We start from the raw sequence: 18,512 nt of genomic DNA, 5'->3' as shown, positions 1-18,512 counted from the left end.
TCTAGGTGCTACCTTGTAGCACCTACCAATGACTTTGAAAGCAGTGTATTTTCTCAGACTGCAAACAAATAAAGCAAACCTACCTCGTTTACTCCTACTTACTTTGCAATTGTCTGTTGAATCTCCCGTTCTTCTTCTTCATCTAGTTTGTGCAGAAAGGATTCCAGAAGAGGAACATGAAATTTAAGGTACTGAGCAACCTATTGTGGGGACCACAAGAAATGCACATCAGTGAGGTGTGTTAAATGGGAAGAGTATTGGGAAATATGCAGAACGAGGAGGATCACATACATCACTGGTAACTTCTTCTGCATTCTTGTCCATGAGAAAAAATTGGGCAATCTTTTCTGAGGGACCCTGTAAAAGTCTCTCCAGCAGTGGAGTGTCTGTGTTCTTGAGCCTTTTCTTTTCTGGGAATGAAAACAAATGAATTGATATGCATGTTCATTTTTGGCACAACATACAGCAGCAGTAACTAATATCTAACTCAAATAGTATGGCCAATTCTTTGCTTAGACATACTACTTTCATACTTTGGACATGCACTGCTCTTATTTAACACACACAAATGTTATTAACATAAATGGGAGTGCCACATGCAGATCGATGGGAGCATATGGTCCTACGGATCTCAGGACAAAATTTCCAAACCAGGCACCTAAATTAGGGCCCTAAACTTATATTTAGGCAAAGTGTTCAGTGGGGTTTCACAGATTGTAAATTAGAGCAGCATTTTATCTAAAATTAGGTTCTTAAGCCTATTTTTGCTTTTCCTAAAATAACAAAGTTAACTTGACACACGTTAGATATACAAAGTATATGATGAATAAATTAAGTTCCGTTTTCCACTGAGAGACTGCACCAGGTCTTCACGAATGTTTTTAGACCAACGCAATTCCCAATTGGCAGAGCACAGGTAAGACTCCAACGCTTATCCCTTTTGTGTGCGATATGAGCAGCCTCCAAAGCCCATTGGAAGTCTAATCAGCCGTGGAGCCACAGAGAAGCAAACTGTTTTATTTACCTCCTGATGCGTGGATGATATAAAGTGCAAATTCTTGTGGACTGTTTTCAATCTGACAAAGAAAAACCAAACTTGACTCAATGCACTGAATGGCAGGGTTCACATATGCTACATTTCCCCATCATTAAACTGTCAACAGATATGAGGGATGCACCTGAAATTTGTGGTCTTAACTCACAGTGGGCTGTCAGTACTGACAGTAGATAGAAAAATTAGTAGGGGTGGCCCCCTTAAACATTCTGGACTTAGGGTGACCAGAGAGCAAGTGTGAAAAATTGGGACGGGGTGGGGTGGGGGATAATAGGAGCCCATATAAAAAAAAACCCAAATATCGGGACTGTCCCTATAAAACTGGGACATCTCGTCACCCTATCTGGACTTTGGATAAGGTTTCACACTAAGGTACCATTTTCCTTCCCTTTGCCCCCAGCTACCATGTCATTAATATAACTACCATTGTACTTTCCAGAAGAGTAATGGATCACCACAGTAGATCATCTCACAAAAAAGTAATGGATCACTACTCCCTTGTTTCCCTGGAAACACTGTAATACTCCATACAAATATTTTTGTGACAATCAGATTTACCAGCTGTACAGACACCGCAGTAGAGAATTTGGATTTACTACCACCTATTTGCCTGAATAACACTACGAAATTCTCAGTCCTTTTTACATCTAACTCATGATTTAGTCTCTGTTGGGTGTCTTCAGAAACGGTAGTCCCATTAGTTATGGGTATTATTCATAAAAGTCCACATTCTCCTTTTAGCATTTTATTTCACATCATGTTCCACTGCATTTCACTGACTTCTCACTTAAGGGTGCTGTACAGCAGTGAGGTCAGATTAGAAAGCTCTAACGCACTATATAAAAGCTAGGCACTATTATTGTTGTTGTTATTAATTATCTCCAGTATAAAGTGATTCTGAAATGGCAAGAACTGCAGATAGGTGATTATTTTCCGTAATTTAGAACTGTTCTTTTGGCAATATTTTATGTAACACTAAAGTATAAGAGAAGCTCTGGGCATGGGGCTAGTGGCACATGTTAGTTATGAAAACGTATGAGAGTTTTGACTGAAGACAGTAGGGCAAATTCATCACTTCCAAAGGAAGGATTATTCTAATCACGCTAGAATAGAAGATCATTGCAGCCTGTTTTTAATAGCCTTTCTGCTCCTGTGATGTTCCTTGGCTGCATACATCCAGATGCCATATTTTATCAGTGAGGTTTGAACATGGGACCTTCCTCACTGAAACACAGGTCTTGCCACTTGAGCTGAAGGAAAACTTCTTTTGCTGTAAGCTGGGGAACCTGGTGACCGTTTTTTTTTTTTTTTTTTTGCAGGGGAGGCACAAATCACAAAATATTTATTTCCACCCCGCCCAATGTAATAGCTATTAAAAGCTTACCTTGTTCATATGGAAACAGCAGCAAGCAGACCAGGCAGCTGGAGTTGCTACTGTTGGCTCCCCATGCACGGGGCCTGCCCCGTGGGGGCTGAGGCTGGGAAGGCACAGGGTGTAAGCCCCATCCCTTCCCTCTGCAACCCCCTGCAGCGTGGGTTTAACTGCTACAATCCTGCTATGACTGCACCAAACAGTGGTTACCACAGCAACACCCTTATAAAGTGAATCCTGGATGGTAGGTTGCCATAGTAACAAGGCAGATTCAGGAGGCACTATTAGTTATACCAAGAATTGAGCCTCTTTTGCTACTAGAGAGAGTGAATTGTGACATTTAAGTCAAATCAGTTTGTCCTTGACTGATAAACATATCCAGATTTAAGTAAAAAAGAGTTTTCAAAATACATTTTGTAGCCTGACTGGTGTGGGCTAATGAACTGCCACGAATTATAAGCAAATCATGTTTGTGAGGGCCTGTCACTAGAGGGAGACATGGGCATGTGCATTAAGCAATAGATTAGCTTTCCTTACTGTAAATGTGGTGATAATGAAGTCATTCGCTAGGAAAAGCTAAAGAATAGTGCAGCTTTCCTTCCCATAAATGTAGTTCTAATGAAGTCATTCTCTAGTTTCTCCTGCTCTGGAAACTAGAGTAACGACCGCATCAAACACTTGCCATTAGTCTCAAAGCACATATGAAGCCTAAGGAAAATAAAACCTACCTTCATCCTTAAAAGTGGCAATAGCACACTTTGTTTGCTACACTTTCTGTTTGTGGCAAGTCTCCTTAATATTTCTGTCCTTTGATACAGTCGGCGACAGAAGGCATTTCTATATTCTGGTTATCTTTTCCAGAATTCAATTTTTGTATGCGCGCATACACAAAGAGAATTACCTTAAATTTCTGTAGTAGTTGCTCAATCACCTCTCCTGTTTTCATGTTACTGTTTATTCTTATTTTAGTTTCTGATCCAAAGGCTGGAGTGAAAACGGATGTCTAAAAACCAAGAGCAACAACAAAATGTGATATTTGATGAAAACACACTGGTTTAAAATTGATCTGGGACAATATGATGCATCGTGTCATGCAACATGTGTATATTATTCTTTCTTTGCTTGAAATTGTCTGCTCCTTGAAATCTACTTATGCATATTTTAAAAGCAGTAAATAGTCCCAATTTTTTTCAGTGTGACATATTTCTGTGAACAGACTTATGCAATGCGTGGTTCTTGTTTTTTTTCTAGCTTCTTATAAAGGAAGGAAGAAAGAATATAATGAGAATTAATGAGAATATTATGAAGATATTCTGAGCTACTATAGTTATACCTATGATAGCATTTCTACTGCAAAATCCTATGTTATAGTTTTTATTTCTTAGCACTAAAAACAATAGGCCAAAATTCTGATCTCAGTTATATCACTAACTCTGGGGGTCATTCCACTGATTTTAATGAAGCTAGTCTGCATTTTCCCAGCACATATGAGTGCTGAATTTGGCTCAGGTTTCAGAGGGGTAGCCATGTTAGTCTGTATCAGCAAAAAGAACGAGGGGTACTTGTGGCACCTTAGCCCTGTTCTACACGGGGGAAGCGGGGGGTACCTAAGATACGCAACTTCAGCTACGCGAATAGAGTAGCTGAAGTCAGCGTATCTTAGGTCTACTTACCTGGCCATGAGGATGGTGGCGAGTCGATCGCTGCTGCTCCCCTGTCGACTCCGCTTCTGCCTCTTGTGAGCTGGAGCTCTGGAGTCGACGGGGAGCGCATTTGGGGATCAATTTATCACGTCTAGATGAGATGCGATAAATCAATCCCTGATAGATCGATCACTACCCACTATCCGGTGGGTAGTTAAGACCTGCCCTTAGAGACTAACACATTTATTTGAGCATAAGCTTTCATGGGCTAAACCCCACTTCATCAGATGCATGCAGTGGAAAATACAGTAGGAAGATATCTATACACAGAACATGAAAAAATGGGTGTTGCCATACCAACTGTAATGAAACCAATCAATTAAGGTGGGCTATTATCAGCAGGTTTAAAAAAAAAACTTTTGTAGTGATAATCAGGATTTCAAATTTCAAACAGTTGACAAGAAGGTGTGAGTAACAGTAGGGGGAAAATTAGCACGGGGAAATAGTTTTTACTTTGTGTAATGACCCATCCACTCCCAGTCTTTATTCAAGCCTAATTTAATGGTGTCCAGTTTGCAAATTAATTCCACTTCTGCAGTTTCTCATTGGAGTCTGTTTTTGAAGTTTTTGTTGTTGGAGAATTGTGACTTTTAGGTCTGAAATTGAGTGACCAGAGAGGTTGAAGTGTAGTAGCTTAGTTCAGTAGGGCCAAAGACTATGGTTATAACCTTGTTGTATGTAAAGATTGTCACAGTGTGCCTGGCCCCGGGGAATGAAATAGGTCCAGAGCCTGTGGGCCAGAGCAGGGGCTCCCAATATGGCCAATTAAAAGGGTAGGGCAGCACCTGGGACTATAACAGATCAGGGCAGCTAGACAAAAGAGACCAGGATGAGAGCAAGACCTGGTGAGTTGGAGACACCCAGTGAGAGAGAGACAGGGTGAATCAGAGCTGCCGAGTGAGGTCAGGAAAAGGGAAAGCTGACAGTTGCCAGAGCCAGAAGGTGTTTCCTGGGGGAAGATGCCTGAAGGAAGGAAATCAGCAAGAGGGGTTTATCAGCTGACCTCCCCAAGCCAGAGCACCAGGGCTGGAGAGGACTGAAAGGCAAGGGGAGCACCAGAGGGGATTACCCACTGATGTCTCCAGGTTGGAGAGCTGGACCCGGGGAACAGTGAGAGGACCCAGGAGAGTGAGGGACACTCTCCTGGTAAAGATGATATCCCAGCAGAGGGGCTGTGGGGGTTCCTGCTGGGAAGAGCGGGGTTGGGCTCCAGCTGGAAGGGCTGGGCTAGCCATCCAGGCAGAAGAGGGCCAATGAGGAGCCTAGGGGTGGCAGAAGAGGAAGACACTGGACTGTGCTATGGAAGGACTTCCAGCAGAGAGACTGGCAGGACACTTGCTGGGGAGAGCGGGGTTGAAAGGACCAGGTTTGGGGGATATGGGAAATGGACTGCTCTTGGGATTTTTGTTGAGGAATCAATGAATTGTGTTTTGGTAATAAACTGGCCCCAAGCAGGGGTATTATTTAATAAAGTGAGCCTGAAGTGGATTTATTGGGGACTCTGAAAGAGGAAACTGAAGCAAATGTACCTGTCATGTCACAACCTATGATAATAGACCTTAAATTAATGTCGGGTAAAAAAATTAATGAGGTGAAAAACAAGAGTAAAACGTTAAAAAAACCCAAACATTTTAAGGTCGTATACAACAATTACAATTGGTGAGACAATGCTGAATTACTGCATGTTGGAATAAGTCCCATGACTGCCGTCGACCTTGTAAAACTGGGAGATGTATCTCAGGGGGCTATCCCAGTGAGCAAACACACCTGGGAAAGATTCTGTTCAGCCCTTGTGGATATGCATAAGGGAGCCAGGGCCCCTCTAAGAGGGCAGGGCGGTACCAGTACAAGGAGTGACCATTGTATAGGTACTGTCCAGAATCGCAGTAAAGATGCATAGTTCCCTGCTCTCTACGCTGGCTTCCCAGAGGCTACTGAGTCAGGTTCAAAGTCTTGGCCCTTTGCTTCAAGGCTCTCAATGGTTTGGGCCCAGGATAGCTAAAAGATCGGTTAAAGCTCTGGGAGTGAAGGCGACAGTCTCGCCTCTCAGGCACAATGGAATCATTTGCCATAAGGCTAACGCTTGCCTCTGCAGGAGACAGAGCTTGCCTGGGGGCTGGTCCAAGGCTGCCGAACAAAATCCCGCAGGAATGAAGGACCATCCCAAACCTCTCTTCCAAGGGCAAGGCACACTTCTGTGGCCTGCCTTCTCTGACATAGACACAGACCAGGGCATACAGCATCCCTAGCAGTATTAGGTGCTGGGAGCAGGGCAAGGAGGGATGGGGGGTGGGCAGAGCTATGACTCCATGCCCCCTTTTTACCAGCCAGTCGAGCTTGCCAGACACAGAGGGGGGAGGACACTGCTCCCTCCTTAAGCACGGTGCAGCAGACATGGCCAAGCGCACTGTGCGGGAGCTCTCTGGGGGCTTGGGCTGCTGGGTTCTCATGCCACACTTCACCTGATGATGGTTAAGGCAGAATCAAGCCTTAAACAAATCGTTGCATTTCACCCCATCAGTTCTCTGCCGCATTCACAGTAACTTTTAGCACAGGAGAGCGTTCACACCTCGTAGTTGTAGAAATGCCCATTAATGGAGAACCTGTGTGTTTCCACGTCTTTTCTTGCTATTGTGGGGGAATTTTCCCTTTTCCTCACTTGTGCAGCATCACTCATGGTTCTGGTTCTGTGAGGGGTCAGGGAGTTGAGCTCCTGCACACTCCTAGGCTTCAGGGTGCTGCTCTCATAAGAGGAGCAACCTGGACAAAATAAAACATCATCAGCACAGTGTAGAGCTACTTCACCTCCCTTTTAGTACAGCCTAGTGCTGCTTGCAGCATCATTTCTATAGCTGTTTGCCAATAGGTGATGCTGGTACGAAGGTATAATGGTTTGTAGTGTTCATAAAGCAGTCAGAGTTATCGGCTGTTTGAACTGGCCACCAGTAACAGTATGTCATTCCATTGAGTCTGTGGGGATAATCTCCGTAGAGACAGCATAATTCATTATTATGGGCTGATTGCTATATAGGTAATGAGCAGGTGTATTGCCATCACTACTATGTATTATAGTGTATTCAAGCAGGGTCTAAATATCCCAAGATGTCTCGTATTACTCCTCCCCACAGACAGGGCTACAGTTTGTCATCAGTTGTATCACATCAGAGGACTTTCTGATGAATATATGAAGAACACTGACCTTTCTCATGGTTTGGGGGTTCTACTGAAGAACTTGGTGTCTCTTCGCTAATGTGATGGAGATTATGAACTTCTCCCCAGCGCATCATCCCCCTGAAACAGGGATCAAGCATATATTTACAGGTTGATACTCTTTTTTAATTGAGGTGAATTCAGTTTAGGCTCCAGCCAAGCATCACGTAACAGATGGCCGTTCCTGTTCAGAACTGTAAACATCATGTTAGAGTCTTTCATTTGATTGTATAAAGTAGGCAACTTTAGCACATCACAATATCATGTTTTACTAAACATGAATTGTGGGACCAAGGGCACCACAAGTTGCTCATCAGCCTAAGTGGAACAGGGCAACTACGGAAAAAATGAGACAAATTATTCTAACTTTATTATTATTGGTTTTATAGTTACATGTAGAGGTCCCAACTGAGATGAAAGTCCCAATGATCTAGACACTGTGCAGAGACATAGTATGAGACAGTTCCTGCTTTGAAGAGCTTATACTCTGTATAGACAAAACCGGCCAATGAGGCCTCATTACCTCCATTTTACAGATGGGGAACTGATCCACAGAGAGATCTGTACTCCTAGCACAATGGGGTGCTGATCCATGACTAGGGCTCCTAGACACTGTGATAATATAAATAAAACAATAATAAGAGACTTGTCCAAGGTCACACAGGAAATCTGTGGCCCAGTGGGAACCAAGCTCTCCTAAGTGCCATGAAGTACCTTAACCACAAGCCCCAACTTCCTCTGTATAAATAATTCCTTTATTCATTAAATTATTTGACAAATAGTCTTTGACCAACTACAGCACTGATCAAGTACTGCAGTAAACAACTTGCATGAAAATATATTGCAACAAATAATGGCAAACATGTCAGAAACTATATTTGAAGAATAATCTGATCATATCATCAAGTGGATGGCTCATACTTAAGGCTATGTTTTAGTCACGGGTATTTTTAGTAAAAGTCATGGACAGGTCACAGTCAGTAAACAGAAGTTCATGGCCCATTACTTGTCCATGACTTTCACTATATACTCCTAACTAAAACTTCAGCCGCGGGGCCGCAGGTGTTCTGCGGGAGCGAACCAGGCTGCTGGGGGGTGGCCTGGGAGCCCTGCTGGTGCTAGGCGGGGTGGGGGTGGCACGCAGCAGTGCATGGCCCAGGACCTGCACTGTTCCTTTTGGGGGCCGGGGGGGAGAGAAGAGAATTGGCAGGGCTCGCAGGCTCCCCACCTGGCTCCATGTGTCCCTGCAGCTCCTAGGGGAGGGGCAGCCAGGGGCCTGTGTGTGCTGCTCCTGCCAATGGAACCGCAGCCATGAAAGATTTGGGGGTGGCACCTGCAGGCATGGGCAGAGCGCGGAGCCCTTTTGCCCCTCTACCTAGGAGCTTCAGGGACATGCCGGTGGGTGGTAAGTGCCGCGCTGCACCCTACCCCCTGCCCCAGCCCTGAGCCCCCTCCCACACCCAAACAGCTGCAGCTGTCCCAGGGCAGCCACTGAGCCAGCACCGGCCACTGCAGAAGTCATGGAAAGCCACAGAATCCATGACTTCCGTGACCTTGGTGTTTTATCTAAAAAAATCAAACAAAAAATCCTGTTTTGGATTTCAGCTCATAGACTTTGAGGGTCCATCATATCACCTAGTCTGACTTCCTGCACATTGCAGGCCACAGAACCTCACCCATCCATACCTGTAATAGACCCCTAACCTCTGGCTGAGTTACTGAAGTCCTCAAATCATGATTTAAAGACTTCAAGTTACAGAGAATCCATTATTTGCACTAGGTTAAACCTGCAAGTGACCCGTGCCCCATGCTACAGAGGAAGGCAAAAAAACAAAAGAAAACAGGGTCTCTGCCAATGTGACCTGGGGGAAAATTCCTTCCTTACCCCAAATATGGCGATGAGTTGAACCCTGAGCATGTGGGCAAGGCCCACCAGCCAGGCACCTGGGAAAGAATTCTCTGTAGTAACTCAGAACCCTTTCCATTTAGTGCTCCAGCTCCGGCTGTTGGGGATATCTGCTGCTAGCAGTCACAGATGGGCCATATGGCATTGTAGGCAGTGTCATCAGGTAAATTATTGAAATCAGGTTGCTCAGCTGTATTTGAGAATTATGCCCTGGAGGCAGGGACAGACAATCTCTGTGATTTCATCACCCTGAAACTTGTGGGACATTAGTGGGTTAAATTAATGCTGATTCAGTCGGCTTTCACCCAAAGGGGCCCTTAAGGGGTTGAGGATGGAGGAGGATTCCCTAGCAGCGATGCTCCTGCTTAGGGTTCAGGAGGAAGCACACAACTTTCACTTGTCTCAGGGGATCTGCTGGTTCGAGGGGAGGGAAGCAAATGTGCCATTCCCCGACCATAACGGCAGAATACAGTGGGAATTCATGCGCGGAGTTCCCCATCTCAGGTATGCAAGTAGCTCATATAGGAGATTGGGTCCTTTAGGTCATTGATTTTTGGAACTACTTTTAAATCCCACTTTAAAGCCTGGATTCATGATATTAAAGTGTCTGCTTTCTGCATTGCAGAAGCTGCCACAAGGCCAAACAAGCAACAAATGAAACCTTGCACAGGTTTCCACCAGGCAAAAGACAGGCAGAGCCTTCACAGAATCTGGTGTGCAAATGTCATCTTTGTTTTATCTTCACAGTTGGACTGTGGGAACATCAGCCTGCATAAGGCTTACAGAAGTTAATATATTACCTTTTACTAGGGAACAAACCCACAAGCTCCGGCGACTTCAGAGTCACAAAAGGTGGAATTTGCTTCTCATCTTGGATTTTTAACCAGATGGGACAACGTACTCCCCAAAAAATAGCCAGGATTCCTTCGATAACTGGTTTGCTGCCTTCTGGCTGAAAAAAAAATCCAGGAGTGCAGTGTTATGACGGGCCCAGGGAACCAGGTTCCATGTGAAGTTGCAGGAAACAGTTGAAACTAAGAGCCAAGTCCCGCCTGTCAGATGGTGAAGCCAGCAGGACAAGTGCATTTTATTGAAGGTATCAGCAAGGGGTAGCCTCTGGTTAGCACAAGCCCGGCACAGACCCTGGGTACGTACTTGACTCACTATCCCACCCTGAAACGCCTGGTGCACTGTCTTCACTGCTACTCTTACCCACCCCAAGCTTGGATTCAAGCTAGCTTGGGTAGGAGAGCCCAGGTAGAGCTTTGCTGTGTGGATATAGACAACCCTGGCACTCTAGCTCACTGACTGAGGAACCAAGTCCGGGCTGGTGTGTCCCCAAAAAGGGTCTGCTTAAGTCCTGGCCTGGATTTTGCAATCATGGAGTGGATTGCGGACCACACTGCAGGGCTACGTTGTAAATTGAGGGGAAAGGGCCCACTCCAATACTCACTGATATTAGTGGGCCTTGCATCAGGCCAAAATCCTGTTGTCCTTGCGTAGCGCCCTTACTGTGACAAAATTCTTAATGACTTCACGGAGTTTTGACAGAGTACAGATTGAGAAGCCCATATGCTCCCCCTTCACAGATTATTTTCCCAGGGTTATTTCTCTGAGGGCCCCATGTGTTCCCGTGAAGGCAGAAGAGTGGAGGCTCTCCACTGTGGAAGAGGATAAGTGAGTCAGACCTCGAAACCAGGGGATCTTGGGGGACACACCAGAAACAAGACCCATTCACTCAGAGGTCCCTTGCCTCCACACCAGCCCCTGGCCCCTATGGCCCATGCCAGGATTGTGCTACCAAGATCTACCCTGACTGCTTTCAGAGTAACAGCCGTGTTAGTCTGTATTCGCAAAAAGAAAAGGAGTACTTGTGGCACCTTAGAGACTAACCAATTTATTTGAGCATAAGCTTTCGTGAGCTACAGCTCACTTCATCGGATGCATACTGTGGAAAATACAGAAGATGCTTTTATACATACAAACCATGAAAAAATGGGTGTTTACCACCCCAGAGGCCTATTGGGGGTTTCCCTGTGTTGAGGAGGATGCTGAAAAAGTTACAGCAAACTTGAGCACCAATGACCATGCAATTTCCTCCCTTGGGTTGGGGGAGGTACAGAGAGTCCTGGCACAACCCTACTTCCCTCAGCTGATGATTCTGGATCCTTGTCAAGCTCTCCGAGTAGGACTCCCTGGGATCTAAAGAGTGGAGTGGCAGGGAGCTCCTGCTGCTGAGTCAATAACTCCTCCCCTTTTCATGACTCACCTAACCTCGATCTGTAACTTTCAGTGCTCCACCACTCTTGAAGAATGGGACTGTAGAATTTGGCTGTCATGCTTGCTTTTTTATATTGTAAAGACTCATGTTATAACTGAAGACGCACACTCCATCTTATACATTAATGTGCCACTAATGCACTCCTAAGGTATCTGAAATCCCATGTTCCACAGTTCACCTGCAGTATGTACCAAGAACTCGTTAGCACCTCCTCCTGCTGTGCTTTTCAAATAGACAGTTCTGTTTGCTCACATTCCTTACTTGATTACAGGAGAGCTGCAGATTCTCTTGGTCAGCATAAAAATAGTTATACGTCTTCAGTAAAGAGTTAAGTTGATCCCTAGAAGAAGAGAACACAATGAGACTATTTAAAAATCTCTCTAGTACCATAAAATCCAGATGTCAAGGTCAACATTTTCAAATATTGTTACACTTCTAAATCCGTATTTAGATTTCAGGAGCACTCAGCTTCTACAATTGCACCGGCGTCAGTGGTAATTGTGGGGCAATCAGCACCTCTGAAAAATCAGGCCATGAATTCTGGTGGCAGCCAATTTTAAAGCACCCAAGTTTGAAATGTTGGCCAAATACAGTAATTTAATGGGAACAGACACTTTACAATGACAATATAAAACAAGTATACTGTACAATAACAAAATGTCTTCTTCAGTACATAACGGGACTGGGAACAACTGATTCCAAAACTTGTCTTCAGAACTCTGGGCATGCTGCAGTTAGAAGTGCTTGTTTGGTAACTGGAACACTAAAATTGGGGGATTTGCTAGCTCATGAGAAAATAAGACATTTTGAAGACTGTCTAGTATAGCGCTTGGAACAGGTCCTAGTTAAAACATTGCTTATAAATCAATATAAATAGTTTCTCAAACCATTCAAAGGGAAGATGGAAATTGGGTGTTTAAGGATACATCTGTATTTGAGCTGCGAGTTGTGATTTCCAGCTTGCGGAGACATACGCGCGCCAGCTCTGCTTGAGCTAGTGCCTAAAAATAGCAGTGCATCTGTGGCAGCACTGGTGGCCGGTCGGGCCAGCTGCCCCAAGTACAATCCTGCCCGGGGTAAGTATTTGGGCAGCTAGAGTGAGTCACCATCCATGCCGCCACTGACATACTGCTGGTTTTAGGCATTAGCTCAAGCAGAGATAGTGCAGAGACATCTGTGAAAGCTGGGAATCACACCTGATAGCTCAAAATATAGATGTACCCTAAATGTTCTTTGTGCCTTTGAAAATCTTCCCCTTAAGCATTTTTATATGCTGGTGTTGCAGTAGAGACCCTCAAATTACAGTTGAGAGGACACTTCTATTCTAAATCTACAGTATTGTAATGTTAAGCTTGAAAGTTGAATCATGCAAGAGTCTGGAAATTCAGAGCTAGTGTTCCTCGAAAGACTGGAGCTGTGCCTTCTTTGCACATCTATCTTTCAGCAGGGTCCTTTACTAGATGATCACAAAGTACTGGACAATGTCATGTGGCAAATAATACAAAGGAACAACATTATCCACACAATCTTATATGCACAAAATTATGATTGCAGACATGTTTTGTGATTATGAAAGGAAGACCCTATTGCAATGCTTACATACAAGGAGAGATATAAGGTTCCTAAAGGACTCTTTACTCTCAGTTGCTTTATTTCTGTGTGATTAAAATAACAATGTTACAATAACAATTTGTCTCATTTTTTATTTAGCTAGGTTGACGTGAAACATGAAAAATACAGTTCAGAATAGTTGAAGCTGCAGGATAGATCTCAGCTTCATATACAGAAAAAAATCACCTTTATGAGATAGCAATTCAATACTTCTCTGTTTTTGCTTCCTATGCTCAAATTTTTAAAGCTACCACAAAACACTTTGGACCGCATTTTGAAAGTCTTACACACGCTGGATAATTTGTAATCTCACTGAAATCAGTGGAGCTACTTACAGAGCAAAGTACTCCCTAGTGTGAGAGGGGCTGTCAGAATCAGGCCCTTTTTCTCATCTGGTTGAAGAACAAAACAATGAGTTTCATTTCTCGCAGCTTGGACTCACGACTTCCAGTTGGAAGTTCTCTAATCTATTTATTTGGCAAAGGGGTTGGAGCTTTAAAGACCCAGCAACTCAAATTTGATACTAAGCCCTGGTCTACACTAGGACTTTAGGTCGAATTTAGCAGCATTAAATCGATGTAAACCTGCACCCGTCCACATGATGAAGCCCTTTATTTCGACTTAAAGGGCTCTTAAAATCGATTTCCTTACTCCACCCCTGACAAGTGGATTTGCGCTTAAATCGGCCTTGCCGGCTCGAATTTGGGGTACTGTGGACACAATTCGATGGTATTGGCCTCCGGGAGCTATCCCAGAGTGCTCCATTATGACCGCTCTGGACAGCACTCTCAACTCAGATGCACTGGCCAGGTAGACAGGATAAGAACCGCGAACTTTTGAATCTCATTTCCTGTTTGGCCAGCGTGGCAAGCTGCAGGTGACCATGCAGAGCTCATCAGCAGAGGTGACCATGATGGAGTCCCAGAATCGCAAAAGAGCTCCAGCATGGACCGAACGGGAGGTACGGGATCTGATCGCTGTATAGGGAGAGGAATCCGTGCTATCAGAACTCCGTTCCAGTTTTCGAAATGCCAAAACCTTTGTCAAAGTCTCCCAGGGCATGAAGGACAGAGGCCATAACAGGGACCCGAAGCAGTGCCGCGTGAAACTGAAGGAGCTGAGGCAAGCCTACCAGAAAACCAGAGAGGCGAACGGCCGCTCCGGGTCAGAGCCCCAAACATGCCGCTTCTATGATGAGCTGCATGCCATTTTAGGGGGTTCAGCCACCACTACCCCAGCCATGTTGTTTGACTCCTTCAATGGAGATGGAGGCAATACGGAAGCAGGTTTTGGGGACGAAGAAGATGATGATGAGGAGGAGGTTGTAGATAGCTCACAGCAAGCAAGCGGAGAAACCGGTTTTCCCGACAGCCAGGAACTGTTTCTCACCCTGGACCTGGAACCAGTACCCCCCGAACCCACCCAAGGCTGTCTCCTGAACCCAGCAGGCGGAGAAGGGACCTCCGGTGAGTGTACCTTTTAAAATACTATACATGGTTTAAAAGCAAGCATGTGAAAGGATTACTTTGCCCTGGCATTCGTGGCTCTCCTGGATGTACTCCCAAAGCCTTTGCAAAAGGTTTCTGGGGAGGGCAGCCTTATTGCGTCCTTCATGGTAGGACACTTTACCACTCCAGGCCAGTAACACGTACTCAGGAATGTTGTACAACAAAGCATTGCAGTGTATGTTTGCTGGAGTTCAAACAACATCCCTTCTTTATCTCTCTGTGTTATCCTCAGGAGAGTGAGATATAATTCATGGTCACCAGGTTGAAATAGAGTGCTTTTCTTCAGGGGACACTCAGAGGAGCCCATTCCTGCTGGGCTGTTTGCCTGTGGCTAAACAGAAATGTTCCCCGCTGTTAGCCAGAGGGAGGGGGGAGGGTTGAGGGGGTAGCCACGCGGTGGGGGGAGGCAAAATGTGACCTTGTAACGAAAGCACATGTGCTTTGTATGTAATGTTAACAGCAAGGTTTACCATGAAAGAGTGTAGCCATTGTTCTAGAAAAAGTGTCTTTTTAAATACCACTGTCTCTTTTTTTTTCTCCACCAGCTGCATGTGTTTCAATGATCACAGGATCTTCTCCTTCCCAGAGGCTAGTGAAGCTTAGAAAGAAAAAAAAATGCACTCAAGATTAAATGTTCTCCGAGCTCATGCTGTCCTCCCACACTGACAGAGCACAGACGAATGCGTGGAGGCAAATAATGCCAGAGTGCAGGAAAGCACAAAATGACCGGGAGGAGAGGTGGCGGGCTGAAGAGAGTAAGTGGCGGGCTGAAGAGAGTAAGTGGCAGGCTGAAGAGAGGGCTGAAGCTCAAATGTGGCGGCAGTGTGATAAGAGGAGGCAGGATTCAATGCTGAGGCTGCTGGAGGACCAAACCAGTATGCTCCAGTGTATGTTTGAGCTGCAGCAAAGGCAGCTGGAGCACAGACTGCCACTACAGCCCCTGTGTAACCAACCGCCCTCCTCCCCAAGTCCCATAGCCTCCACACCCAGATGCCCAAGAACGTGGTGTGGGGGCCACCGGCCACTCCGCCACAGAGGATTGCCCAAAAAAAAGAAGGCTGGCATTCAATAAATTTTAAAGTTGTAAACTTTTAAAGTGCTGTGTGGCATTTTTCTTCCCTCCTCCACCACCCCTCCTGGGCTACCTTGGTAGTCATCCCCCTATTTGTGTGATGAATGAATAAAGAATGCATGAATGTGAAGCAACAATGACTTTATTGCCTCTGCAAGCGGTGATCAAAGGGAGGAGGGGAGGGTGGTTAGCTTACAGGGAAGTAGAGTGAACCAAGGGGCAGGGGGTTTCATCAAGGAAAAACAAACAGAACTTTCACACCGTAGCCTGGCCAGTCATGAAACTGGTTTTCAAAGCTTCTCTGATGCGTACTGCACCCTCCTGTGCTCTTCTAACCGCCCTGGTGTCTGGCTGCGCGTAACCAGCAGCCAGGCGATTTGCCTCAACCTCCCACCCCGCCATAAACGTCTCCCCTTTACTCTCACAGATATTGTGGAGCACACAGCAAGCAGTAATAAAAGTGGGAATATTGGTTTCGCTGAGGTCTAAGCGAGTCAGTAAACTGCGCCAGCGCGCCTTTAAACGTCCAAATGCCCATTCTACCACCATTCTGCACTTGATCAGCCTGTAGTTGAACAGCTCCTGACTACTGTCCAGGCTGCCTGTGTACGGCTTCATGAGCCATGGCATTAAGGGGTAGGCTGGGTCCCCAAGGATACATATAGGCATTTCAACATCCCCAACAGTTATTTTCTGGTCTGGGAATAAAGTCCCTTCCTGCATCTTTTGAAACAGACCAGAGTTCCTGAAGATGCGAGCGTCATGTACCTTTCCCGGCCATCCCACGTTGATGTTGGTGAAACGTCCCTTGTGATCCACCAGAGCTTGCAGCACTATTGAAAAGTACCCCTTGCGGTTTATGTACTCGCCAGCTTGGTGCTCTGGTGCGAAGATAGGGATATGGGTTCCGTCTATGGCCCCACCACAGTTAGGGAATCCCATTGCAGCAAAGCCATCCACTATGACCTGCACATTTCCCAGGGTCACTACCCTTGATATCAGCAGATCTTTGATTGTGTGGGCTACTCGCATCACAGCAGCCCCAACAGTAGATTTGCCCACTCCAAACTGATTCCCAACTGACCGGTAGCTGTCTGGCATTGCAAGCTTGCACAGGGCTATCGCCACTCTCTTCTCAACTGTGAGGGCTGCTCTCATCTTGGTATTCATGCGCCTCAGGGCAGGGGAAAGCAAGTCACAAAGTTCCATGAAAGTGCCCTTACGGATGCGAAAGTTTCGCAGCCATAGGAAATCGTCCCAGACCTGCAACGTCCCACCAGTCTGTGCTTGTTTCCCGAGCCCAGAATCGGAGTTCCACAGCATGAACCTGCCCCATTAGCACCATGATGTGTGCATTGGCAGGGCCCATGCTTTCAGAGAAATCTGTGTCCATGTCCTGATCACTCACGTGACCGCGCTGACATCGCCTCCTCGCCCGGTATTGCTTTGCCAGGTTCTGGTTCTGTATATACTGCTGGATAATGTGTGTGGTGTTTAATGTGCTCCTAATTGCCAAAGTGAGCTGAGCGGCCTCCATGCTTGCCTTGGTATGGTGTCCGCACAGAAAAAAGGCGCGGAACGATTGTCTGCCGTTGCTCTGACAGAGGGAGGGGCGACTGACGCCACAGCTTACAGGGTTGGCTTCAGGGAGCTAAAATCAACAAAGGCTTTACATCAAGGAGTATTTCAGGCAGGACTTCACGGAGGGTTCCAATAAGAAATGGTGCACCTAAGTTATTGTTCTTATTGGAACAAGGAGGTTAGCCTGGCCTCTGATTGATACATGGCTAGATTTACCTCGCTGCACCTTCTCTGTGAGTGAGTGCAGTGTGACCTAGAGGAATGAGTCCCCTAGACAGGGGAGGAGGCAAATGAGTACAAAACAAATCTGGTCTATTTCTTGTTTTGATCCACTCCATCTATCTTTTACATCTTTGGCTGGCAGCAGACGGTGCAGAAGGACTGCATGCCATCCACATCTCATGGCTGCTCGGCAGAAGATGGTACAATACGACTGCTAGCCATCCTCATCTCTTGCCTGCCCGGCAGAAGATGGTACAGTAGGACTGCTAGCAATCCGTATCGCCTGCCTGCTCACCATAAGACAGTTCAATAGGACTGACTGCAGGACTAAAGAGAATGACCTGGTCAAGTCACTCCAAATTTAGTCCCTGCGCCCATGTCTGCCCAGGCACTCCCAGCCGATGTGGCCAGGAGCACCTCGGACACGACGAGGACGGCTACCAGTCATACTGCACCGTCTGCTGCCAGAAGGCAATGGGTTGCTGCTACTGTATAGCAATGCCGCACTGCGTCTGCCAGCACCCAGGAGACATACGGTGATGGTTACCTGAGCGAGTTCCATGCTTGCCATGGTATGGCGTCTGCACAGGTAACTCAGGAAAAAAGGCGCGAAACGATTGTCTGCCCTTGCTTTCCCGGAGGGAGGGAGGGAGGGAAGGGGGGCCTGACGGTATGTACCCAGAACCACCCGTGACAATGTTTTAGCCCCATCAGACATTGGGATCTCAACCCAGAATTCCAATGGGCAGCAGAGACTGCGGGAACTGTGGGATAGCTACCCACAGTGCAACGCTCCAGAAGTCGACTCTAGCCTCGGTACTGTGGAAGCACTCTGCCGAGTTAATGCACTTAATGCACTTAGAGCATTTTCTGTGGGGACACACACACTTGAATATATAAAACCGATTTCTAAAAAACCGGCTTCTATAAATTCGACCTTATTCCGTAGTGTAGACATACCCTTAGGAAGTCTGTTAAGGAGAGCTTCAATT

At 46.0% G+C, this 18,512-nt stretch overlaps 1 protein-coding gene across 1 annotated transcript in view; it reads right to left on the bottom strand.

The window, feature by feature from the left end:
* RASSF6 (Ras association domain family member 6) overlaps positions 1-18,512 on the bottom strand; it is a 40,477-nt gene that overhangs the window by 3,767 nt on the left and 18,198 nt on the right. The window contains exons 4-11 of the mRNA XM_084627177.1: positions 11,788-11,866; positions 10,046-10,197; positions 7,329-7,420; positions 6,699-6,889; positions 3,328-3,429; positions 1,025-1,076; positions 292-410; positions 103-200 (exon numbers count right to left, since the gene is read on the bottom strand). Of these exons, the coding sequence (XP_084483303.1) occupies positions 103-200; positions 292-410; positions 1,025-1,076; positions 3,328-3,429; positions 6,699-6,889; positions 7,329-7,420; positions 10,046-10,197; positions 11,788-11,866 (885 nt within the window). The remainder of the gene's footprint in view (positions 1-102; positions 201-291; positions 411-1,024; positions 1,077-3,327; positions 3,430-6,698; positions 6,890-7,328; positions 7,421-10,045; positions 10,198-11,787; positions 11,867-18,512) is intronic.

This window comes from Lepidochelys olivacea (assembly GCF_965140295.1).
Source record: "Lepidochelys olivacea isolate rLepOli2 genome assembly, chromosome: 4".
NCBI lineage: Eukaryota > Metazoa > Chordata > Testudines > Cheloniidae > Lepidochelys > Lepidochelys olivacea.
Note: the sequence above shows the minus strand (reverse complement) of the source record. Positions and strands in the feature narration are given on the sequence as shown.